The sequence below is a fragment of the Emiliania huxleyi genome, assembly GCF_000372725.1.
Source record: "Emiliania huxleyi CCMP1516 unplaced genomic scaffold EMIHUscaffold_51, whole genome shotgun sequence".
In the NCBI taxonomy this organism is placed as follows: domain Eukaryota; phylum Haptophyta; order Isochrysidales; family Noelaerhabdaceae; genus Emiliania; species Emiliania huxleyi.
Genome location: NW_005198167.1, coordinates 112,342 through 135,207, shown reverse-complemented (window position 1 = coordinate 135,207; position 22,866 = coordinate 112,342). Strand labels below are relative to the sequence as shown.

Genomic DNA, 22,866 nt, shown 5'->3' with positions numbered 1-22,866 from the left:
CTCCCTCACCGCTGACGGCGCTGTTTGGAGCTGGGGCTGGGGAGCCTATGGCCGGTTGGGCCACGGCGACGTGCAGAACCAGCTGCTGCCGAAGAAGGTCGAGGCCTTGGCTGGGCGGCGCGTCCTCGCCGTGTCGGCGGGAGAAAACCACAGCCTCGCCCTCACCGCCGACAGCGCCGTCTGGAGCTGGGGCGATGGAGGCTATGGCAAGCTGGGCCACGGCGACGAGCAGGTCCAGCCGCTACCGAAGAAGATCGAGGCGTTGGCTGGGCAGCGCTTTGTCGCTGTGTCGGCAGGACGCAACCACAGCTTCGCCATCAGCGCCGACGGCGCCGTCTGGAGCTGGGGCGATGGATACTTTGGCCAGTTGGGCCACGGCGACCAGCAGAGCCAGCTGCTGCCCAAGAAGGTCGAGGCCTTGGCTGACCAGCGCGTCGTCGCTATGTCGGCTGGAGCATACCACAACATCGCCACCACCGACGACGGCGCTGTCTTCACGTGGGGTAAGGGCGAGGACGGCTGCCTAGGCCACGGAGAGGACCTGTCGAACCAGCTGCTGCCCAAGAAGGTCGAGGCATGGGCTCCCGCGGGGCATTGAGGCAAGGCAAAAAGTTACTTCTCGTCTCCCAGGCTGGCGTTCGGACGGGGTCAATTCCCCAGAAGGCCGCCCCGAAGCCTCCCATGTCTGTGTTTGTGCGCTGTTGTTTGAGCCCTTGGCACCGTGAGTGCTGGGGGGGCGACAGGGGGGACGTGGCCCTGAGTGATGTGTACGCCTACTCAGGGTGTGTGGCAGCCCAGCTGGCTGTGTGTCTTGTGTGTGAGCTTGTTTGTGTCTGTGTGTCGCTCGAGCGTGTCGTCGTCATCTGTCTCGCGTCCACCCATGTACCGCGCTGGTGTCCAGTCCGAGCCTGACTGTTCTTCACCTTCCTCACAAGCAAACTTGAAGCGCTTTTTCTCTTTTTTGAGGCTAATTCTCCACATCTCAAATTCTCGCCGCCATTCTCGGCCCAGGGGGCCCGGTAGGCGGTATCGGTACGGCCACGCGGGTGTGAAGCGGTACGCGGTACGCGGTCCGTCCGGGATCGCCCCTGGCGGTACTCTGTAGTACCTAGGTACGAGCCGGGACCTTCTCTTCTTTCGCCCGCCGGAGTCACGGGCTCGCGCTTCGTCGTCCCTATTCGCGCAGAGCGCTTCGCTCGCTCCGCTCGCGTCTTGCCGTCTCCCTATCAGCCGGCGCGGATGCAACAGAGTGGTGGCGACTCTTCGTCGGGGGCCGGCGGCTCGTCTCGCAGTCGCAGCCGCAGCCGCGACCGGCGCAGCCGCAGCTCATTTACGCGCGCCCGGCGGAGTACCCCGAGCATGTTGTTGGCCGCACAATCCTGGATCGTACTTTGATTATGGATGGAGTGGAGAGGGGCTCTTACGTTTGCTCATGCTTGTTTAAATGCAGTAAAGTTAAACAATTTTCTCCATACAAGAAGAGAGAGAGAGAGAGAGTACTGTACGTATAAGAAAGATCTCTCAAATATGATCGCTGATCGAGGATCAAGAGCGAACACAAAAAACCCTTCCCGACTGACTACGGCGCTGTTTTCTCGCTACAGGGTAGCCGGAGAGCCTAGCGGTATATCGGTACCTCATGTATCGGAGTTATGGTCCTGATACGACCTGTGAACGTGAAGAGAGTGGTACCAGCACTGTCGATCGTTACGGCACGCAAGGGGGGCCTCCCGGACGTATGATCCTAGCCCAATAAGTTCCACGGAGCAGATTTGGATTTTTGACAGAATTAATGCACTGCCCCCGCACGATACTAACTATCGTAGTTTTGGTCCCGGTGCCCTTCACGGCACCACACCGCCGCTTGAAGGCCCGAGATTAGCCTAGCAGTGAGTGGGCATCGCCTGCCGGTCGGCTGGGCACGAGCCAAGCACTTGGGTGGCCGTCGACCGAGTCCGAGCGGCGCCTGAGGTGGGTGCCACGGCGTCTGCACGAAGGCGTGGCGGGGTGAGGAGCCAGGAGTGGTGAACACCTCCCCGTCGGGCGCGCGGCGCGCCGGATGGTCCGCCGAGGCCGCCGCCGCCCCGACGGCGGCGATGAGGGCGGCGGGGCCGACCCAGCCGGCGTTTGTCGGCTCCACCTACAGAGAAGCAGCCTCTGTGGGTCGACGATACTAACTCGGTAGTAACGCGGAGCGGTGCTGTGCGGCGCCGAGTCGTGCGCGAGGCGACCTCCTGAGGCTACCTGAGCTGGCAATGGATGCCACCAGGACGCACGGCTAGCAGGAGCCAGTCAGGCATGCCCTGCTGTGGAGCAGAGCCAGCTGGCGCACCGGCGATACTAACTCAGCGCGCCGCGAGAGGCGAATCTGGGCGACTTTGGAGGCGCAGTTCTCGAGCTTGCCGTCGACGATTGATGTCGGGTAAATTGTCACTGCCGTCCGGGAAGGTCTTCTCTCAACAGGCCGAGCGCCGTGGCCTGGCTCGGCTCGCCGCGGGCGCCACGAATTTATCAGGACCAAAACTCACGAGACCTCGATACTAACAAAAACTACGATACATGAGGTACGGCGCGCTCGGTGTGAAGCGGTACGCGGTACGGCCAGATCCCAATACCGCGCCCCCTGGGCCTACCATTCGCCGCCGACTTCTCGGGCTGCCGGCATGGTGGGAAGTGTGTCGCCAGCAGCACAGACACGGATGCGTAAGAGGGCCCAGGAGAGGCAGATTAAGTGGGACATGCAAGCCAAAAGCGGAGGCGAGTCGCGGCGGTCGTGCTGATCCGTAGCTGCTGCGCTGTAGCCTTTACGCTTCGACTTTGGTCTCTAATCTCGTAGGAGCGCATCGTGGAGCTGAAGATGAAGCAAGCGGAGGGGGTTGAGTTAAGTGCAGCCGAGGCGGATGAGCTCAAGAAGCTGCTGGCGGCGCAGGGCAAATCTGACGCCCGCACCTTGCGCAGTACGCCCAGAGCCCGTGGTCATCGCAGCATCATACCCCTAGGCGGCCACGCTCATCCTGCTCTCCTTCCGCGGCCGCGCCAAGCAAAAGCGCCATCGCGAGCGGATCCGGCGGCTGCTCGGGATTCAGCAGGAGCTGCTCATCCAAGCGGTCGTGCAGATCGACACGCGGGTGGAGCGCAAGAAGCGCGACAGCATGTACCAGCAGTTGCGGCGCGAGCGAGAGTCACGAAAGGCGGTCGGGGAAGAGAAGGTCCACTCAGTGCGCTTGGCGGTGCGGCGGGTACCCGTCCGTGCAGAGTAGCCAGCGCCTCATTAGGTAGATGCGCATCCAAGAGACGGCTCGTCGCGCGTGCGAGGTTAGAGGACTGCTAGTCAGGGGAAAGACTCTGTGCTGCCCACCCTTGAAGGAAGAGGAGTGAACCCTGAGGAAGCGCACGAAAAAGAAACCGCCACACATGTGCCGCCACGTTGCGGGCGCTGAACAGCACTGGTGTCGAAGTCTGTGCTGTGTCGAAGAATGCAGCCTGCTCCCGCGACGTGCGGCGACCCGCGCCTCAGCAGCCGGCGCGTCACGGCGCAGATCGCAAGGGCGCACACGGCCTACTTTCTGACAAACGGCCGTAGCAAATTTTGGGGCGCCGGATTCCATGTCGAAAAGCTGATCAACGCTCTGCGCGAAGCGGAGCTGAGCTTGGGGCGGCGGCGCGCCGCGGCTCCGCCGGTCCTCGTCGACGTCGGCGCGGCACCGTACAACACGATCGGAGGCGACATCTCCCACGTTCTGACGATGGCGTCGCTGTGGAACGAGAGCTCGGCGACGATCCTCGGGTTCGAACCTGGCGTGCATCCGTTCAGCCGCCTCAAAGACTTCATCGGCAAGGCGGTCGGCCGCCCGGCGCGAGACTGCACCGACTGCGCCGACGACGCTGGGCAAACCGCCAACGTCGCCTCTGCTGACGGCGCCTGCCCCGCCGCCGCCCTCGCCTCCGCCGCCGTCCGGCATGCCACCGCTCTCGCCCTCGCCTCCAGCCACGCCGCCCCTGTCGCCGCCGCCAGCTCCTCGGCCCATGCATTCTGGTTGACGCATAGGCCAGCCGTGGGTCGTGCTCCGCAACACGCCGCTCAGCAACACGGAGAGGACGGTCCAGGTGATCATGCTTGTATCTAGATGCGGAAGACAGCTTCTTCTCGATCATGTCTACATGCGGAAGACAGCTAATTCTCTCTGCTAGCCGTATGAACGCGTCGGGCTGGTGGTCCTCCACCGGGTCAAAATGGTTGCGCGTGTTCCAAGATTTAGCACTCGAGGACGACAGTCCGCCGTTTGCACTGCCACCCGTAGCCCTCGTACGCACGCGGTGCTCCCTTGATTCTGGCTGTGTCGATTCAGATCGCCAACAGCCCCGGCGCGGGCGACAACACCGCCTCGCTCGAGCGAAACTACGGCGTGGCGAGCGACCGAGGGCGCGAGGTGCGAGCGGTTACTCTCGACAACGAGCTGCGGCGGCGCGGGCTTGACGGCAGAGAGGTGCTGCTGCTCAAGGTGGATGTGGAGGGGCACGAGCTCGCCGTGCTGCGCGGCGCCGACAAGGCGATCGGCGAGGGGCGGGTCCCCTTCATTCTCCTTGAGTACGGCGACAAGATGTCGCCCGCGATTTGGGGCGCGATGAAGCGGAGGAACGACGCCACGCCGGCTGCACCGACGCCGGCGCTGCTCGAGGGTCCCTCCCTGTTCAGGCTGCAACGGTGGGCGGATGGGCGGGGATACGACACCTACCTGCTGGGCGAGGGCGACGGAGGGCGGCCGGTGCTCGTGGGGGCGACGGGGCGCTACTGGCGGGACTCGCTCGAGGTCTGCCGCGACAAAGGCCAAAAGTGGTCGCGCGACGGGCGCCTGTGGGAGAACTTCTCGGCATGGGACCCCTCGTGGTCGGCCGTGTGTTGGTACGACGTGCTGCTGGTGCTGCGCAAGCCGCTCGAGCCGCAGCTGCGACAGCTCCTTCTGGAGCGCACCAGCCTGCCTCCGAGGTTCTGCAGGCGGCTGAGCGATGGCTGGTACCCGACCTGGGTGGACGCGCCGACGCCGGAGCGGCTCTGCTGCTCCGTGCAGAACCTCAAGCAGACGGACGTTTGCGGCACGTTCGTGGCTTGTGCCGGAAGCGAAAATAACCCCCCGCTTCGAGGTTTGCGGCACGTTCGTGGCTTGCGACGAGCACGCTGACAGCGCCGACACGCGCGGCCCTGAGGGCGCGCGACGGAGGCTGCCACAGGGACAGCTCACCAGCCTCGAGCGTTCCACCTCTGCTCACGCCATATGTGAGCGACGGTCTCGAGGGGCAACGAGGGGCGCGCGGGCTGAAGAGGGGAGCCGACGCCGCGAGTATATTCTAGCGGGCGCCGCTGCCGCCGCCGTCATGAGGAAGAGGGCGGGCTCGGCGGCCGGGAGCAGCGTGTGCATGTTCGGCAGATGCGCTGGGCAAGGGAGCACGCGGTTGTGAGCCTAGGCCCTGCTTTTGCGTTTTGGTCGAAACAATATAGTTCGAGAGAAACTGAGACTCCAAAGTGTGCGTCACGAGACGGGACGAAAGCTTCTCGGTGAAGCTGCCGGAAATCAAAGCTCCTCCCTACCAAGAGGCCTACAACTCCGAGAAGGCAGGGGTGTCCGAGTCCGTCGTCGTGAAGTCGCTGAATGAAGGCAATTCGAGCAAGTGAAGCGTCATTCTAGCACATGGGCCAGAAGTCGTTGCCCATGATTTTCCCACCCTGCCATGCGTCGTTGTAGAACCCAGCTGACCTAGTGTTGGCTTCGTGCAGGGCCGACTGGTAACTTGGCTTTGGCGAGGATGGTTTTGGCGCCCCTGGTGGCGCCGGGGGAGTGACATTGGGCGCGATCGCGCCCGAACCCTTCATGGTGCTGTAGTAGGCGCGGTTCATGGGCTGGTTGTGCCTCTTGTCCTCCGCCCACACGCCCGTGAGCCAAACCATCCTGCGTGGCGCAAGTGGGGCGGGGAGCAACGACCGTCCACGACGTCGGCCGTCCCGATAACTACCAATCCACTCGACACATGGCTGCCGACGGGCCGGCTCCCTATATCCCACTCCTCGGAAGTGCTGATCGTGCGAAGTCCACTCGCGCAGCCTCCCTAGCCCTCGGTGGCATCGCACTCGGCGCGCTGCTTCTCTTCGCCGCCGGTTCAGAGCTGCTTCCATTCCCGGCCCAGCTGCTCCAGCTCCCGCTAAAGAGCTTTGAAGCAAGCGCAACCGTTGCTGCTCGCCCTCCCGACGCCGTAACCTCGCTGCCGGGCGCTCCGCCGCTGGACACCGTGCAGTACGCTGGCCTCGTCACGGTCAACAGCACCGCGCGCAACAAGCTCTTCTACTGGTTTGCCGAGTCAAGCCGCGTGAAGGACGACCTGGAGGAAAAGAGCAAGGTGCCAATCGTAATATGGCTCAACGGCGGGTGCGGCTCCGCCCCAGTGGTCAGCCCCCCGCCCGCCACTCCCTGCCCCTCCTCCCCGATGCCTCGCCTCGCGTGTGCAGGCCGGGCGCCTCCTCCATGACGGGTTGGCTGATTGAGAAGATCGGGCCGTTTGAGCTGCAATCGGACGCCGCCACGCTTACTCCGACCGGCCTACCCTGGCACGAGCTCGCGCACGTCATGATGTGGGATCAGCCTGTGGGGGCCGGCTACGCGACCACCGCGACCGGGACGTACGCCGCGAGCATGGAGGAGGCAGCAGCCGACCTGCTCAAGGGCATGACAGAGTTCTACAAGATCCACCCAGAGTATAAGGATTCCGACGTGTACGTCACGGGCGAGTCCTTTGCTGGCAAGTGGATCCCGCACTTTTGCTACCACGTCTATGAGACAAACAAGGCGTTGGTGGCGAAAGGCGAACCGGTGGCGATGCCGCTCGTCGGCATGGCCATCGGCAACGGCGTGCTATACCCTTACCTGCAGACCGAGGCGATGGTGACGATGGCCACTGGGCTCGGGTACACGGATCCGGAGAAGCTGCGAGTGGCGCGCAAGAACCTCAAGGCGTGCAAGCAGGCGCGTGCTCTCGAGGACAGGGTCAGGCCCTAGGCTCATTTTGAGCGCCCGCACCTACCTCCTGCCGCCGCGCCGCAGGAGCTCGAGGCCATTGACGAGATGAAGGAGCGGCCTGTGCCATCTCATGATCTGTGGAAGAGCGCCTACTTCAAGTGCGACGCGCTCGAGAAGGTCTTTGGCGAGGCAGTCAAGTTCATCTACGACATCCGATCGCCGGCTGACGAATTCTCTGCCCTCAGTGGCTGGCTGAGTAGCCACGCGCAGTCTCTTTTCGCGGCCGGCACCCGAAGCGCCTCTCACGCGTTGCTGCTGTTGAGCAGGCGAGTACCTCAACAAGGAGGAGGTTCGCAAGGCACTCAACGTCGGCGAGACCAAATGGGTGCAGCAGGATGGCGGCAAGCCGGGCAACCCCGTGAGCCGACCATAGTGGCCGCGGATCTCGGCGACAAGCGCTGCACCCTCGGCTTTGTGTCTCGCAGGTGAGCGACGCCCTGTGGGAGCCGCAGATCTCGGACCTGCCGGACGAGATGCTAGCGACGCTGTTCAATGAGTACAAGGTGTTGATGTACGCGGGCCAGTACGACGGCAGCAGCTGCAACGCGCTCGGTGTCGCCCAGTCCGTGGACGTGGTCGCAAACGAGGGCAAGTGGGCGGACGCGAGCAAGTATGCGAACACCACGGCGTGCACTTGGACCGTCAATGGCATCCCCTCGGGCGTGCTGCGTGCGACCGGCAAGTTTGGGAACCTCGTCTTTCTCAACTCAGGCCACCTCGTTCCCATGAACCAGCCCGCCGCGGGCTACGAGATGATTCGCCAGCTGGTCTACTCGGACACGTTCACCGACATGTGCTGATCTCTTTCTAGCCGTCGAAGAGTATTGCTAGCTGCGGGTGTCAGTCCTCGAGTGCGAGCGATTTGGAGGAAAAGTTCTTTCTTTTGCACTGGGTGTATACTGTTTTCGGCGCCCTGTGTGCGCCCCTCGTTTTCTCTGTCGCGTCGTGGGGCCCCTCCGTCTGCACAACCCCCCGCGCCACTCCACATGGCACATGCGCACAACTGTCTGGCGAGGTACAGTGGAGGGGCGTGGACCGCACTGTTGCACTGTTGCACTGGGACAGGGTCGATTCCGCACATGGTACGGGACCCCTCGATCGTCTCTTCCGTCTCTCGGGGGTCATAACAAACACACGGTATAGGATGTGCGGTTGCCGACTGCACTCCAATCCTCCAAGGATCGAGGTGCACGCTGCTGAAGCAGTGTCGTCCCCCCTCTCCATCGTCTCACTGGGAGACGTCGGCGGTGATGGCGGTGTGACCGATCTAGCTACAAGAGGAGCTTGTTCAGCATGATCCGGGCTCTGGGCCGGCGCGGGGGCTCCCGGCCCACACCGTGCGCCGCGCAGCAGTGCGGAAACGGGGCTCCGGCGCTCACAGTCGCTCACAGTACCAACTTCCCGATTAAGCTAGGTTAATCAGAGGGCAGATTTGGAGAGATCTCGAGGAGTACACAACAGATAGACCCTCCAACCATCAGAAAACTCCGACCTGATCGGTCGTACTGACCGCCGACAGATCACTCCAGACAGCAGACAGGCCGACGTCTGCACACGGCCGGCCGGGCGAGAGGCTTGACACGATCCGGCCCTGCGACCCTGACGCTGCTGCTCTAGCTATCAGCCATGCACTGCTGACTGCTGCCACAATGTGCGACCTGTGCTGGCCCACTTGGCGGCCTTCCCGGTCAGTGGTGAGGCGCAGTTCAGAGCTGTCGATGGCGCGATGCCGGAATGCCGCACTGGTCCCACATTGGTGACACGATACCACCAAGTTTGCCGGTCCAAGAGAGAGGCACCGGCGCTGTCCTGAGAAGTGCGTGGTCTCTCTTGACTGCCCATGCGCGCGAGGCTGTGTAGGCATAGCCTCGAGAGTGCCAGCAGCCAATCCGAGGCAGTTTGTGACGCGCATTGCGTCAGAAGCGTGCACACGATGGAAGGACACCTTCCTACTGGCCGTACGATCAGGTCGTCACTGAATGCTTGATACTAAGGCCGCGAGCTATGCAGGTGATCAATTGTGCATCATGGCACGGTCAGCAGCGCCGACAGGCTGTCGCAAGGCGTGATAGCATGTGGCCGCAAGTACGCCGAATTCCCATGAAAACAAGTAAAAAAATCGCCAAAAAATCCGAAAAATCGGCGCCTGCGGCGGGCCAGAGGATCCGGGTGGGACGGAGCGCAGTACCCTCAGTTCCTCAATGGGTGAGCCTCAGACCTCCAGCCCTCAGCCCCTTCACCCATCGGCTCCTGTGGATTCGAACCACCGCCGGAAGCTTCCTGCGTCCATCTAAAAGACACAGCCACAAGGCCTTCTAATTAATGCAGTGGGGCTCCTGTCGTTTAGACGTGAGTCTCACACAATACTTGAGGAGCAAATTTGGTGACAGGGCGACTCTCTCGCCACAGACCTGCTGAGCGAGATTTCGGCATGCTTCTTTTTGTCCGTGCCATTTAGCGATTTTTTTGGATTTTGCCCCGCCCGCCGAGGGCTGGGCGCGGCCTGCGTTGCGCGTGTGGAGGACTCGTCGCATGCCCGATCCTATCACAGGCGCAGCCACGACCGAGGATGCGGCTCGCCAAGCAGCGGCCGAGGCGATACGGAAGGCCCACGAGGCAGCCGCAGCCAACAATCCGATGAAGTGGGCGGCCGTCCGAGGCGTGCTGGCCGTCTTCCACTTTGTTGACGCCAATCTTTCAGTCATTGTGCAATCTGGGTTGAGGGCTACCAATGACGCGAAAGCCTGGCTGAGCCAGAACACCACCGCGGAAATGTGGGCCGGGCTGCTGCTCCTTCTCGGCCTGCTTGCCCTCCTCTCGGGTACGGGATCGAAGCCAGCGCGAGCGGGCGCAGATAAAGAGAAGTGAAAGGAGGAGTCTCGAGCTGCGCTTGTAGAGTGCTGCTAGTTGCGAATGTTGCAACTCGCGAGCAGTTTTCATTCATTTCGTTAAACATGCCATGAAGGATGGAGATTGCCCCAGTACGCGTTGTGTGTCGCCATATATGTGTGTACGTCCCATAGCGGGTCAGCAAGCCCTAAAACGGCGGGAGGGGTAGGGCTTATCGGAAGAGCTAGAGGGCTCAGCCACCCCTCCACCCCCTCCACCCTGCACCCCTCCACCCTCCCGGAGCGAGAGAGGTCCGTCCTCGAGCCCTCCCACTTCCACCCCTCCGACCGGAGGGCTCGCCAGCCCACAGGGCTGGAGGGGTCCCCGTCGGATCGGCGTCGGGAGGGCTCCACAGGGCTAACCCCCTCCCCGGACGCCGGGTGGGCTCGGAGGGACGGTCGGACAAGGGAGGATCTTCGTGGCGGTAGGGCTCGAGAGGGGTCGGAAGGGCCCTTCGGGAGGGGTCGCAAAAAGATAAAAAAAACGATGTCGCGGCTTATGTTCTTCTGCCCCCCAAGAGGGCTCGGAGGGCTCTGAGGGCTCGAGCTTCCGAGCCCTCCAGACCCCTCCGAGCCCTACTGGAGCCCTCCAGCCCTCCGAGCCCTCCGAGCCCTCCGAGCCCTCCGAGCCCTCCGAGCCCTCCGAGCCCCCCGAGCCCGGTTCGGCGGCTCGCCCCTCCGAGCCCTCCGGGCACTCCATCCCTTGTGAGCCCTCCCGAGCCCTCACGAGCCCACCAGCGCCACCCTCGTGCCTCTCTGCCCTCTGAGCCCTCCGACCCCTCCGAGCTCTCCACGCCCTCCCAAGCCCTCACGAGCCCTCCTACGCCTCGCTTTTGGCCAGCCCTCCCAGCCCCCACCCCTCCTGGGCCCTGCCGCCTGACACCTCTGCCGGTGGAGGGCTTTAGGTCACGGTCCACACTCCCGCCCTCCCGACCCCTCCACACCCCTACAGCGGCACCCCTACCCCTCCCGCCGTTTTAGGGCCTCCTGACCCGCACTCGTACGTCCCTCTGTGTGTACTCTACTGACGTGGCGGTGAGGTGGCGCCTCGCTCATCGCGAGCGCGGTAGGGGCGAATGGGGGAGCGGCTTGACGCCGGCTTGACAGCTTGACGCGTTTCCGCTATAGCCCCTAGACCCTAATTTGCGTGGGCACGTCGCAGCTAGCCGCCGCCTGTCCGCACTTGGGGTCCTTCTCCTGCAGCGGCGCCATCCCCGCCACGTGGCCGGGCAGGGTCTGCCGCTCGAGGAAGCCGGCCGGCAGGACGTAGTTGCGGGCTCCAAAGGAGCGGGAGAGGGGGACGAGCTGCTCCGCTGCGTCGAACCAGAGCTTGATCGCCTCCTCGATGTCCGCCGTCGACAGGCCGGGTGTGTCGGGCCTCACCTGCGGCAGCGAGGCGACGGAGGCGGCGAAGGCGTCGTAGTCGGAGCGGTTGGTCAGGTCCGTCTCCCACAGCGACGGGTCCAGCCACGCGGCGTTCCAAAAGTAGCCCTGAAAGACGCACACAGCGACACGGGTCACGGCAGAGGAGAGGCGGTGTGTGGGCGATGCACAGACGGGCGTATGGGGCGGTACTAGGGCGGCGGGCGCCCAGTAGTACTCGAAGAAGAAGATGCTGCTGTTTCCCTTTTCGGCGTTGCAGACGCGGTCATAGGCGCGCATGCAGTACTTTGTGTTTGATGCGGCCGCCTTGCAGGACTTCTGGTTCGAGATCTTTCGCGATGCGCCGGAAAGCGCGCGCCACGGGTCATCCGTGAAGCTCGGCGGCTCGTGGTTGTTGAAGACGACGAGGGAGGGCAGCGCGCTGAAAGCGAGTGGCTCCGGCAGTGATGTCCACGGCCCAGAGGGGCGGCCGTAAAGGTAGGCGAATCCCTTCTCACCCATCGTCGCCCAAAAATCGGCGACGCTGAGCGCAGTCAGGTCGCAGAGGACGACGATGGTAACCTCCGTCGCCCTACGCAATACTCGGACGAGTGAGCAATACAGTGAATCGTGGCACAGCGTCGCGTGCTGCAAGGTGCCAGAAGCCGGAAGAATCGAGGGCAGAGAGCGTATGGTGTCCGTCGGAGAAGTAGAGCTCGCTGCCGCGCTTGATGCACGGGATGTGCTTCCCGTCCATCCTCTCTTGCGCCGACTCCTCCGAGTACATCTTCTCCACCTTATGCTTAAGTGCCCATACGTAGCCAACGCTGACTTGGGTCGGGTGAACCTTGGTGCGCAGCGCTGACCACGCCACAGTGCAGCTCGTGCCGGCCTGCACGCTGGACAGGTCATGCGGGCACAGCGGGAACTGCCTTCCCTCCCGAGGGGCATCTCGGAACACGCTGTACATGAGGAAAGAGAAGACGCCAATCATAACGACGGCCACCAGAACGATGCGCGGACGGGAGCCTCGCTGCGCGGGCAGCGGCCGGGCTTCCCACCAAAACGCCGAGCGCCCGGGCTTGGGAGCCTCTTGATCGGGAGCCGAAGAAGGCCACTCGTCGCCGGCTTTGCCCACCACCTCGTTGGCGGTGACGATTGGCGCGGTTTTCGGCATTTTGAGCCAGCTGATTTTGTCCAACAAGCGGCGGGCTTGACGCAAACGCCCTGAAAAAGAAATCCCGGCGGCATTCGAGTACGCGCTGGGGGCGCTGGCTTCAAGCCCGTTTACCCAAGCTTCCACCCCGCGCCCGCTGTGCAATCGCCCAAGCTGTACCATGGAGGCTTCGTGCTTCGATTGAGGCAATTAATGACCCCGTGTGCTTCTCGATGTGGGGGAAATGGTCCACTAAAACATTCATTTTCCAAGCCCCAAACCCAAACTGGATCTCGAGGCGATCCGACGGTGTTTTCGTTCGGCGTCAGGATGACGGGTGAGGAACCGGTAGATCGCTCCTCGAGGCATGGAAGCGATGGATGTTTGCACTGCTCGGGGGCCTCAGGGCCCGGACTGCTTGGCCCTGGCGATCGAGCTGCAGCTGGACGCGCAGGGCGCCGCCGCCGCGGAGGCGGCCGTCGGGTCGCCGGAGGCCGGGGCGGGGGCGCTTCACGGCCAGGGCTGTGAGACACGCCTCAAGCTACCAAGTGCTGCCAAGCACCTTGCACAGGTCGGGCGGTGGAGCAGCAGAGCATCTTCAACGTCTCGAACCTCCTCCCGAAGGCGAAGGTCGCGCGGGAGCTGCGCGAGGCGGCGGGCATCTCAGACAGCGTCGAGGTGCGGCAGGACCGCGAAGCCCCCCCCTTCGACACGCGACTCGTGGGCAAGTGGCTCGAGGTGTGCTGGCCATACAAGGAGGAGGGTAGGACGGTCAAGATCTGGGCCGCCGGCAGGGTGAAGCGCGTCGCGGACGGCCTCACCGACAAGAGGAGCCCGCGCGCACGCAAGATCCTCCCGGCCGGCATGCTGCTCTGGGCGTGGGACGCCGACCCCGAGTACGACGAGCCGGCGGGGGAGAGATGGATCGCCTTTCTTCCCGAGAAGTGGAACAAACCCGTCTCGTATGGGTGGCGGCTCGATCCCCGCGAGCTGGGCGCCACCGGCCCGCCCCGCACGCCGCTCATTGAAGAGGAGGAGGAGGAGGAGGCGCCGCGCGCGCGCCGGTGACCGAAATTTGTCTGTCTTGAGACGGGTGTGGGCCCTCGTGTGGTCGGTCCCTGGATGTAAGGGGCATAGCTATAGACTCCCCATAGTGTCCACAGTCAGTGCTGAGCTTGCCGGGCTTGTAGTGCGACTTTCAAAATTTACCATTTCCCCCACTATTCTCGAGGGCGACCCGCTGGAGGCCGTCATCGGACATCGCTCTTCTGCCGATCGGCGCGGTGCTGGCGGTCCGCCGCGTCGCACGAGCCTGGCGCCTCGCCGCGCGGAACGTGCTGTCGTTGAGCGCGACTGCACAGCAGCCCTGCTTGTTCTGAACATTCAGCCCGCGTGCTCCGCGCTGCGCCCCTGCCGCCACGCGCCTGGTCTGCACTGCACGAGGCGCGCGCGTGGCACGCTGCGCGCACGCTCCGCCATCCGTTCAGTCCGCTGTCCAGTCTGCCTGCACACAGCACAGAGCACACACTGCCAGCCTGCCTGCACACACAGCAAAGTACACAGCATACAGCACCATGTGCACGCATACGCCTAAAAGAAAAACAGCCTAACCCCAGTAGGGATAACGCCAAACTGACAGGAAAGAAAGAACACCGCGTGAATTCAGAAAATAAAAGAAAAACAGCCTAACCCCAGTAGGTATAACGCCGAGTGCCAGACCACCAGGGGGCAAGTGTGTGTAGCACCTTCGACCCCGAAATGAAGGTCGCCACGCAAAACCGGGCGCTAGGAGAGGTGAACTGAAGGCTGAGACAACGGAGGCCGAGCCTGAGTGGGCGCCCGCGCGCCCCCACGCAGGCAAGCCTCTGTCCTTCGGCCCACTCCGGCGATCGTCCGTGGGCGGCCGCGGACAACATGGTGCCTAATCAATTCCCCCAACACCCGACCCCACTCTAGGGACAGCAGCGCGCTTCTCATCCCGGAGAGGGAAGGAGGGGGGGGGGGGGAGGGGGAGATCAGAGAGCCAAGGCACGGGAGTACCCCCGATGGACGCGAGTAGGGGGGAAAGCGAGACGAGAGATTCAAGGCGAACTTCATCACCCGTCCAGGAGCCCCGCATTAGGTAGCGACCCCAGGTTCAGAGCTAGGCTTCCCGACAGGGCAGGGAACCCCCAGCGCGCAGGCGGGGCCCACGGTAGCCTCGTGCAGTACGCGATACCGAGAGCTGGGGGAGAGGCGCGCCACGCCAAGGGGGACAAGTGACGGGGGGGGGAGAGTAGTGTCTTTCGCAGGTAAAGCGCATTTTTTTTTCTGTCGTTGAGCGCGCCGGCAAGCCGCCGTGCGGAATGCCAAAGTTGCATTTTACCACTCGGCACTCGGGCATCACGCTATCTCTTTCTTCTCATCTCTGCTCCTCGTTCTCCCTCGGAATACTCCACATGTACATTCGGCCACCAGGTCTGGCTAGGGCGCCATTCCTGCCTCGAACAACGCCTGCAGCCCCTGCATCGAGACGCGGCGGCCGGTGGGGATGCTCGTCCCCTGGCTGCCCCTCAGGTCGTTCCGGCGGGTCATCTCGTCCATGGCGTAGCTCATGTCCTGCGCGTCGCCACTCATGCACAGCTGCCGCACCTGGTCGTCGGAGAGCGAGTCGAACCTACGGTACAGGTCAGGTAAACGTCTGCACACACCACACAAAGTCATCTCCACGCCCGGACACGGGGAGGAGCCCCACGGCATTCAAAGTGCAAGCACCGGCCCGGGTGCCGTGAGTGCACCAAGTTCAGCGCGTGAGTGCGGTCTCGCGCCGTGCGCTGACGACTGCAGTGAGCACGGCTTGACCACGGCTGCACACAGCGGCACACGTGTCCTCTCTCGAGTGCTCTCGAGTGATCGTTGGACGACAAGGACTACGCGCTCTCCCCATCTCTCCCCATCTAGGCGCTCGGACGCAAACTCGGACGGCGGCGCGCCCTGCCCTGGCGCAGCCGCGCTAGGATGGCCGGCCGGCGGCGGCACCCCTTTCGGCGGCCCGGAGCTCGAATCGCTGCGGGCGAGGAAGGCGCGCTTCGCCACCGCCTCCGCCGTCTCGCCGGCTGCCGCCGCCGTGTTGGCCGAGGCCGGGGCGGGCGCGACGCCGCTGGGGGGAGGCCCCTTCGGCGGCGCCATCCCCGCCGGAGCTGGCCCCTTCGGCGGCGCCATCCCCGCCGGAGCAGGCCCCTTCGGCGGCGCCATCCCCGCCGGAGCTGGCCCCTTCGGCGGCGCCATCCCCGCCGGAGCTGGCCCCTTCGGCGGCGCCATCCCCGCCGGAGCAGGCCCCTTCGGCGGCGCCATCCCCGCCGGAGCAGGCCCCTTCGGCGGCGCCATCCCCGCCGGAGCTGGCCCCTTCGGCGGCGCCATCCCCGCCGGAGCTGGCGCCATCCCCGCCGGAGCTGGCCCCTTCGGCGGCGCCATCCCCGCCGGAGCAGGCCCCTTCGGCGGCGCCATCCCCGCCGGAGCAGGCCCCTTCGGCGGCGCCATCGCGGGGACAGGCGCGCCGCCGGGGGCGGGCGTGCTGCCGGGGGCGGGAAGCGGTGGTTGCCCGCCAGCGGGTGCAGGGAGCGGGGATCCGCCGCCGCCTGTAGTGAGTGCCAAGCAGTCCTTAAGAAGTGGCTAGTTCACTCACGCAGCACCGGGCGGCCACCTTGTGTCGCCGCGCCGCTTCCAGGCGGCGTCGGCAGACCGCCCGGCGGCGCCGGCATCGGTCGCTGCGTCGGCGGCGACGGCAAGCCGGCAGCCGGGCCGGCGCCAGCGGGCCCTGGCGTGGGGCGGCCCGAAGGAGGGGTCGCGCCTAGCGGTGCCGCCGCACCGCCACTTCCCAAAGGCGGGCCGCTCATGCCGGGCAGTCCTCCGGCCGCGCCCTGCGGCGGCACTCCCATGCCAGCGGGAGCAGCTCCTGTTCTGGCGGTGGGAGGCGCGGCAACGTCGGGGGAGCGGGCCATTCCAGCCGGCGGCGGCACCGTCGGGGCGCCGCGCTGTGGCGGTGCGGGCAGCCCGCCGGCAGGCGCTGGCAGCGCGCTGGGGCGGGCAGCCGCCATGCCGCCAGGGGCAGCCGCCATGCCGCCAGGGGCAGCCGCCATGCCGCCAGGGGCAGCCGCCATGCCGCCAGGGGCCGGCAGAGGCATGCCGGTCGGCGATGGGAGGGTGCCGGGAGGGGCGGCGACGGCGCCGCGCGACGGCGGCGAGGGGAGGCTGCTCGGCAGGCTGCTCGGCGGGCCAGCGCCGGCCGGATCGAACATTGGCCGGCCCGAGCCTGCGCCAACCGGCGGCGCCGACGCGCCGCTCCCAACGCCGCTCCCAAGCGGCGTCGGCAGACCGCCCGGCGGCGCCGGCATCGGTCGCTGCGTCGGCGGCGCCGGCATCGGTCGCTGCGTCGGCGGCGACGGCAAGCCGGCAGCCGGGCCGGCGCCAGCGGGCCCTGGCGTGGGGCGGCCCGAAGGAGGGGTCGCGCCTAGCGGTGCCGCCGCACCGCCACTTCCCAAAGGCGGGCCGCTCATGCCGGGCAGTCCTCCGGCCGCGCCCTGCGGCGGCACTCCCATGCCCGCGGGAGGCCCTCCCATCCCCGGCGACGGCAGACTGCCCGGCGGAGAGACCATCCCGGCCGGCGGCGACGGCAGACGGCTGCCGCCAGGAGCAGCCGCCATGCCGCCAGGAGCAGCCGCCATGCCGCCAGGAGCAGCCGCCATGCCGCCAGGAGCAGCCGCCATGCCGCCAGGGGCAGCCGCCATGCCGCCAGGGGCAGCCGCCATGCCGCCAGGGGCAGCCGCCATGCCGCCAGGGGCCGGCAGAGGCAAGCCGGTCGGCGATGGGAGGGTGCCGGGAGGGGCGCCGCGCGCCGGCAGTGGCATGCCGGCCGGCGGGGAGCTCGCTGGCCGACGCTGCTGCGGCACGCCGCTGTCGTGCACGCCGGGTGCGGCGTCGCGCGTGCTGGCGGCGTACGCACTCGCGGCGGCGTCGCGCGTGCCGGCGCCTGTGGCAAGGCGAGCCGAAGGAGTAACTTCCCCACTCTCTTCTCTCTCTCCTCCAGGAAAGTCTCCAGGAAAGTCTCCAGGAGAGGGCCGAGGCTCTCCCTCCCCTTCCCTACACACGTGCCGGGTGCGGCGCCTCGAGGAAGCGGCGCGTCGCGCACGCTGGCGGAGCCGTCGCGCGTCGCCAGGCCGTCGCGGAACGCCTCTGCCCCACCGACGGATCGGCTCGGCTGCAACCCGACGCGCGGTGCGCCGTCGCGAGTCGTCAGCTGCCCTGCCGGCGGCAGCACCTTGGCCGCGCGCGGCGGCGCGCGCCGTCGGCCGTCAACGTCGGCCGCTGAGCCGTCGAGAAAGGTGTCGAGCGTCGGGCGGACAGCGTCGCGAAAGTCCTCCACCCCGTGATCCCGCCCAGCCCACACCCCGCCAACCCTCGCCGCCTCCGCTGCCGCGCGGCGCTCACCCCAGCGGCCTCCGCCGCCGCCAGCCGCCGAGCGCCGGCGGCGTCCGGCCATTCGCGCCGCAACTCCCTCCACACTCTCGCCAAAGCCGATCGAGGAGGGCCACGGCCGGTCGCGGAACGCCTCGTGGCCCTCCCGCCGCCCTTGCATCCGCGCGAGGCCGGCGATCTGCGCGTGGGTGCGTGCCTGCATATACGACCAAGGTGCGTGGTTTTCGTGCGGCGAGCGAGGAGGCTCTGATGAGTGAGTTCAGGGACAGGTGGGAGGTGAGATGCGGGCTCAAAAGGTGGGCCGGCGAGCCTGAGGCCGGAGCACGAGGTTGCCGTCGCCGTCGCGCACCCAGCCCTCTTGCACCGGGTCTGTCGCGGTAGCAGCAATGGTCCGTCGCGGAGCGCGAGAGTTGACCGCTCGCTCCGCCCCGCGCGGCGGGAGGAGCAGGCCGGAGGCGGCCGAGAGCGCAAACATGAGAGGAGATCCGAAGCTCCGGGAGAAAAGAATTTCTGCGGAAAACACTGGGCACGGGACTGGCGCGCACTGGCACTAACACAGGTACACCACTGGAGCCGCCTAAGCGACTCCTGCGAGGACGGCGAGGCACTTAGCTCCGTGCACTCGACCGCCCTCGCCGCAGGCAAGCTCATTCACAATCTGCTCTGCGATGGCTGTCTGTGTGAAGGACGACTGAGATACGCTGCTTCTGCAGCCTAGGCCCTAGCCAGTTCTTGGTGGTCCAAGTCACCTCATCGAGGTACTACTGGGCCCGCGTCAGCTTGTTCTGCAGCACGTTCGCCGCCTTCCAGAGGATCTCACGGACCCCCCTCCCCAACCCACCGAACGACTCGAACAGCAGCAGCTGCACGTCGTCGTCGACTGCCGGACCAAAAAGAATTTTACCATCCTCCCTCGCACCACACTGGGCACGGGAGAGAACGACGAGACACGAGAGTGGGACGACCGCGAGGTGGCATGAAGGTTGCAGCGAGAATCGGCGAGGGACTGCGAAGAGAGATAGGCGAGGGGCAGACGCCCAAGGGTGGGCGTACCAGGGCGACGGCTAGCACCACCACACTCCTCTCCTTAAAATCCCTGTGTGGTGGCGGCGTGCCGTCCTCCCCCACCCCTCCCTTGGTTTGTCTGTTTTCTTTCTTTTTCTGGGCATGGCCATGGGACTACTGGCGCGCACTGGCCAAAAAGAATTTTGGAAAAGGCACCAGTGAGAAGTAGTAGGAGGCCCGCGCGCTTCCCCCGTGCCGCGCTGGGTGCAACCTGTCCTACAAGAGAGGAATCCCTGGGACGACACTGGTTGGGTAGTTTTGAGCCTCGACGCCTAGCAAGCGGGTCTAAGTGTGCCTAGGCTCTAAGATATGGAGTATAGATGCCAAAGCTCTGCTCCATGGTGTTCGCCGCCGATACGCGAGCCCCACTTTTGTTGCTGATATGTCGGCTGGTATCAGGTATCACCGCAAGATCAACCAAAGCGCAAGACACGAAGAACCTCGCAGTGTGCGCCAGTCCCCATCGCACCACCTCCACCAGGTGGAAGAGAAGTAGATGGCTGGAACATATTTCAGATTTGCATCCAGATCCCGAGGTCCATGCGTTGCTTGCTCTTGGGGCCAGGCGGCGTCTCTTTCGTGAAGGTAAATTTAGTCCTATTGATCGGCATTGCGCGGTGAGAGTAGGAAGCAGAGAGAGAGAGAGAGAGAGAGAGAGAGAGAGAGAGAGAGAGAGAGAGAGAGAGAGAGAGAGAGAGAGAGAGAGAGAGAGAGAGAGAGAGAGAGAGAGAGAGAGAGAGAGAGAGAGAGAGAGAGAGAGAGAGAGAGAGAGAGAGAGAGAGAGAGATGCGTGTGTGGGCGGTGTGCACGCGCACCTCCCAAACTCCTTGTCGAGGATGTCCTTCACGTTGTCGCGCAGGACGATCTCGCTGGCCTCCTCCGGATTGTTGCTCCGCGCCTTGCTTGCAGCGTTGATGACTTTTTCGAGCAGGTCCTTCTCATCGCCGCGGTAGCCCAGCACACTGTCGAACGTGGAAAGATCATACCCAGAACTCGTACGGAGCGGCAAAAACCATGACGGGCTTTCTGTCACCTCGCTGCGACGGTACCCGATGACGAGCTCTTCTAGCTCGGTCTTCCCGTTCGCACCAGGTTCGCCAAAAGAATTTAAAAAAACAACTCTAGGGCTCAGGGCCCAACGTGGTGGTCGCCGCTTCCAATGCGTACGACGACGTGTACTTGCGCCGCACCACGGGCATCGCGCCGGTGCCGTGGCCGGGCACGTCGCCGCAGCTCGCCGCGACGCCGTACACCGGCACGAGGAGCGAGGTGCTCTTTTGCTGCGGCAACCATGCGTACAACAAGGCGATCCGGCACTGGGCGGCGCTCATCGCGAACGGGAGCGCGGCTCGGGCAGCGGGGACGGGGTCGGCGCCCGTCCGCTTCGCGTGGCTGTCGGAGCTGTACACGAAGTCGGACCAGTGCCGGAGGGCGCCGACCAACGCAACGGCGAGCAGGGTGTACGCGAGGTCGAAGGTGTGCGGCTACTCGTACGAGGACGTGGCCTCGCACCCGCTCGCGGTGCTGCTGCCGTACTCGATGCACTCGTACGGCCTCGTGCAGGCGTACTCGCTCGGCATCCCGCTCCTCGCCCCCTCGCTGCGGCTGCTCTCCGCGCTGCACGTCGCCACCGGCCTCTGCAGCCACAAGGGTCCCGGCAACACTCCGTGGAGGCCGAGCAGCGGCGAGAGGAGGAGGGTGCCCTTCCTCAATCGGTGGAGCATCAAGGACGCGCGCGCGTGGTTCGCCGCGCCGCCGCCCTCGGCCGACGTGCCGTGCTGCGCCTCGGAGCCCAACGACGCGTGCACCCCTGCGGCGGCGGCCCAGTGGCTCCAGTTCGCCGAGTGGTACCAGTGGCCACACGTCACCTACTTTGACTCGCCCCAGGAGCTGCACGCCAAGGTGGAGCAGCTTCTCCGCGACGAGAGCGCCCGGCGCACCATATCAGACGGCGCAAAGGCATTCTTCGCCGCCGAGCGAGAGCGGACCGCGGGGCACGTGCGTGCGGCGCTCCAGAGGTCGCTGCGTGTGGCGCCCGCGCGGGCAGCCCCGAGGGAGCGAGAGGGCGTGCCGGTGGAGGCGGAGGCGCCACGGCACTTGCAGCAGCCGCCCGCCGGCCGCGACGTGCGGCCCCGCCGAAACGAGGAGGGGGCAGCTGCAGGGGCCGCGGGCGTGCCAGACTACCTCGTCGGGCCGTTCGCCTTCAACAACGCGTGCGTCTCCTTCTACGCCGACCGGGCGTCACAGCTCCGTCCGTCCGTCACCTCCGAGGCGGGCGACTCGGCCATGCTGCACGGCTTCAGCGAGTACACCCTTGGCTACCAGCGCGTGCTCAAGGTGCGGCCGGCGGAGGCCACCGACCAGCTGCGCCGCTGCGAGCGGAGGTCGCTCGGCGTGCTCGTGCCCTTCTCCTGCAACAACGTGTACCACATGGCCTTCCACGCCGTCCCGAGCTTCGAGCACTTCCTCACCCTCCGCCCGGCCGCGGCGCCGCCCACCTTTGTGCCGCTGGTCTACCCGACCGCCGCCGTCGGGCGCAAGTTAAGTGCCGACCCGCGCCGGTGGCACGCGTGGGAGTGGGCTCTGCGCGCGATGACACCGCGCGCCGAGGTCGCCGCCGACGTGCGAGCTCTCCTCAACGCGCCTTGCACCTGCTTCGCCACGCTGACTGGCACGACCGCCCCCTTCCACCCGGCCGCGCCGGCGTCGCGGCCGCGCGTCGGCGCGTTCCGCGCGGCGGCGCTCCGCAGCATCGGGCGGCTGCTGGGCGCGCCGCCGCCCGCGCCGGAACGGCCGCCCCTGCTTTGGGTGCGCCGCTCGCCTCTCTACCTGAACGTTGGCGAGTCGACGCCACGGCGCGGGCTGACGAACGAGGGTGCGCTGCTGGACGCGCTGCGCCGCGCCGGGTTGGGCGACGCGCTGCGGCCGACGACGCTCGAGGCGCTTCCGGTCGCCGCGCAGGCGCGCGAGGTTGCGGCGGCGGCAGGGCTCGTCGCGGTGCACGGCCAGGCGCTGGCGTGGGTGCTATTCTTGCCGTGGGCCGAGCGCCGCACCGCCGCCGTCGAGCTGAGGCCTCGCGGCGCCAAAGCGAACATCTACGAGGCGCTCTCCGCCGCGCTCGGCGTGAGGTACGAGCGCGTCGCCGCGACGCTCGCGGACAGCTGCCCGAGCGCGCGTTGGCTGCAGTGCAACGTCACAGCGTCGCCGCAAAAGGTAACCGCAGCATTGGTGCGCGCCGCCGCACACGTCTCTTCGGCAAGATGATCACAGTCTGTACGTCGGTCCTGCGCACTGGGTCATGAACGTGTGTACACATAGGAGGCGTATGGGTATTGCTCTCACTGGAGAATTTCTCCCCGTTAGCTAGTAGCTCAAAAGAAAAGCTGCTGTCCCCTCAGCCTCCCGCGGCACCATCCACGTGCATATGCCCGAGCCGGCCACCTCCTCCCTCGACGCCTCCCTCGACGCCTCCCTCCGCTCTCGGCGGTCAGACCACGGCGGCGTCCCTGTCGGCGCGCTGCTCGTCCCAAAGCGGAAGCTCACGAGCTGTCGGGCGGCGCTCGAGGCGGCCGTCGGCGACCTGCGGCACGGCACGCGGTCGGATGTGCGGCACGCGCTCGTGGTGGACCGCGTCACGCCGGACATGTTCCTGCTCCACGTTCCTGCCACCGTCGCGGGCGTCCTCGACGATCCGGCCGCCGCGCCGGCAGAGCTGGCCGCCGCCGTGCCTTCCACTGCGCCAGCACGCAGAAACCTCTTGGTCTTGCGCGCAGGCTACGGCTAGGCTGCCTCCCGCGCCTTCGCCCTCGCAGCGGCCGCCGAGATGCGCCTCGCCTTGGCTGCGGCGAGCGCCGCCTCTGCAACCGCCGCGGCC

At 65.9% G+C, this 22,866-nt stretch overlaps 6 protein-coding genes across 6 annotated transcripts; 4 read left to right on the top strand and 2 right to left on the bottom strand.

Annotated features, from left to right (window-relative positions):
- Window positions 1-2,559: 2,559 nt before the first annotated feature.
- Window positions 2,560-7,867, top strand: EMIHUDRAFT_103532 (hypothetical protein; the record flags this gene model as incomplete). Its single annotated transcript, XM_005766419.1, has 10 exons — window positions 2,560-2,595; window positions 3,000-3,209; window positions 3,483-3,953; window positions 4,350-4,987; window positions 5,883-5,887; window positions 6,098-6,419; window positions 6,500-7,034; window positions 7,092-7,251; window positions 7,334-7,425; window positions 7,493-7,867. 10 exons carry the CDS (start codon window positions 2,560-2,562, stop codon window positions 7,865-7,867), a joined length of 2,844 nt encoding a protein of 947 aa, XP_005766476.1.
- A 4,936-nt stretch (window positions 7,868-12,803) lies between these two features.
- Window positions 12,804-13,541, top strand: EMIHUDRAFT_211986 (hypothetical protein; the record flags this gene model as incomplete). Its single annotated transcript, XM_005766418.1, has 2 exons — window positions 12,804-12,810; window positions 13,045-13,541. 2 exons carry the CDS (start codon window positions 12,804-12,806, stop codon window positions 13,539-13,541), a joined length of 504 nt encoding a protein of 167 aa, XP_005766475.1.
- A 1,277-nt stretch (window positions 13,542-14,818) lies between these two features.
- Window positions 14,819-15,780, bottom strand: EMIHUDRAFT_436949 (hypothetical protein). The gene is made up of 2 exons (XM_005766417.1): window positions 15,426-15,780; window positions 14,819-15,129 (listed from the first exon to the last, which is right to left on the bottom strand). Exons 1-2 carry the CDS (start codon window positions 15,771-15,773, stop codon window positions 14,875-14,877), a joined length of 603 nt encoding a protein of 200 aa, XP_005766474.1. The 5' UTR covers window positions 15,774-15,780; the 3' UTR covers window positions 14,819-14,874.
- Window positions 15,781-16,344: 564 nt separating this feature from the next.
- Window positions 16,345-16,750, bottom strand: EMIHUDRAFT_211984 (hypothetical protein; the record flags this gene model as incomplete). The annotated part of the gene is made up of 2 exons (XM_005766416.1): window positions 16,345-16,407; window positions 16,472-16,750. 2 exons carry the CDS (start codon window positions 16,748-16,750, stop codon window positions 16,345-16,347), a joined length of 342 nt encoding a protein of 113 aa, XP_005766473.1.
- A 466-nt stretch (window positions 16,751-17,216) lies between these two features.
- Window positions 17,217-17,508, top strand: EMIHUDRAFT_211983 (hypothetical protein; the record flags this gene model as incomplete). The annotated part of the gene is made up of 2 exons (XM_005766415.1): window positions 17,217-17,421; window positions 17,492-17,508. 2 exons carry the CDS (start codon window positions 17,217-17,219, stop codon window positions 17,506-17,508), a joined length of 222 nt encoding a protein of 73 aa, XP_005766472.1.
- A 2,536-nt stretch (window positions 17,509-20,044) lies between these two features.
- EMIHUDRAFT_211980 (hypothetical protein) lies at window positions 20,045-22,355 on the top strand (the record flags this gene model as incomplete). Its single annotated transcript, XM_005766414.1, has 5 exons — window positions 20,045-20,084; window positions 20,125-21,437; window positions 21,534-21,614; window positions 21,837-22,220; window positions 22,311-22,355. 5 exons carry the CDS (start codon window positions 20,045-20,047, stop codon window positions 22,353-22,355), a joined length of 1,863 nt encoding a protein of 620 aa, XP_005766471.1.
- Between the last annotated feature and the right edge of the window lie 511 nt (window positions 22,356-22,866).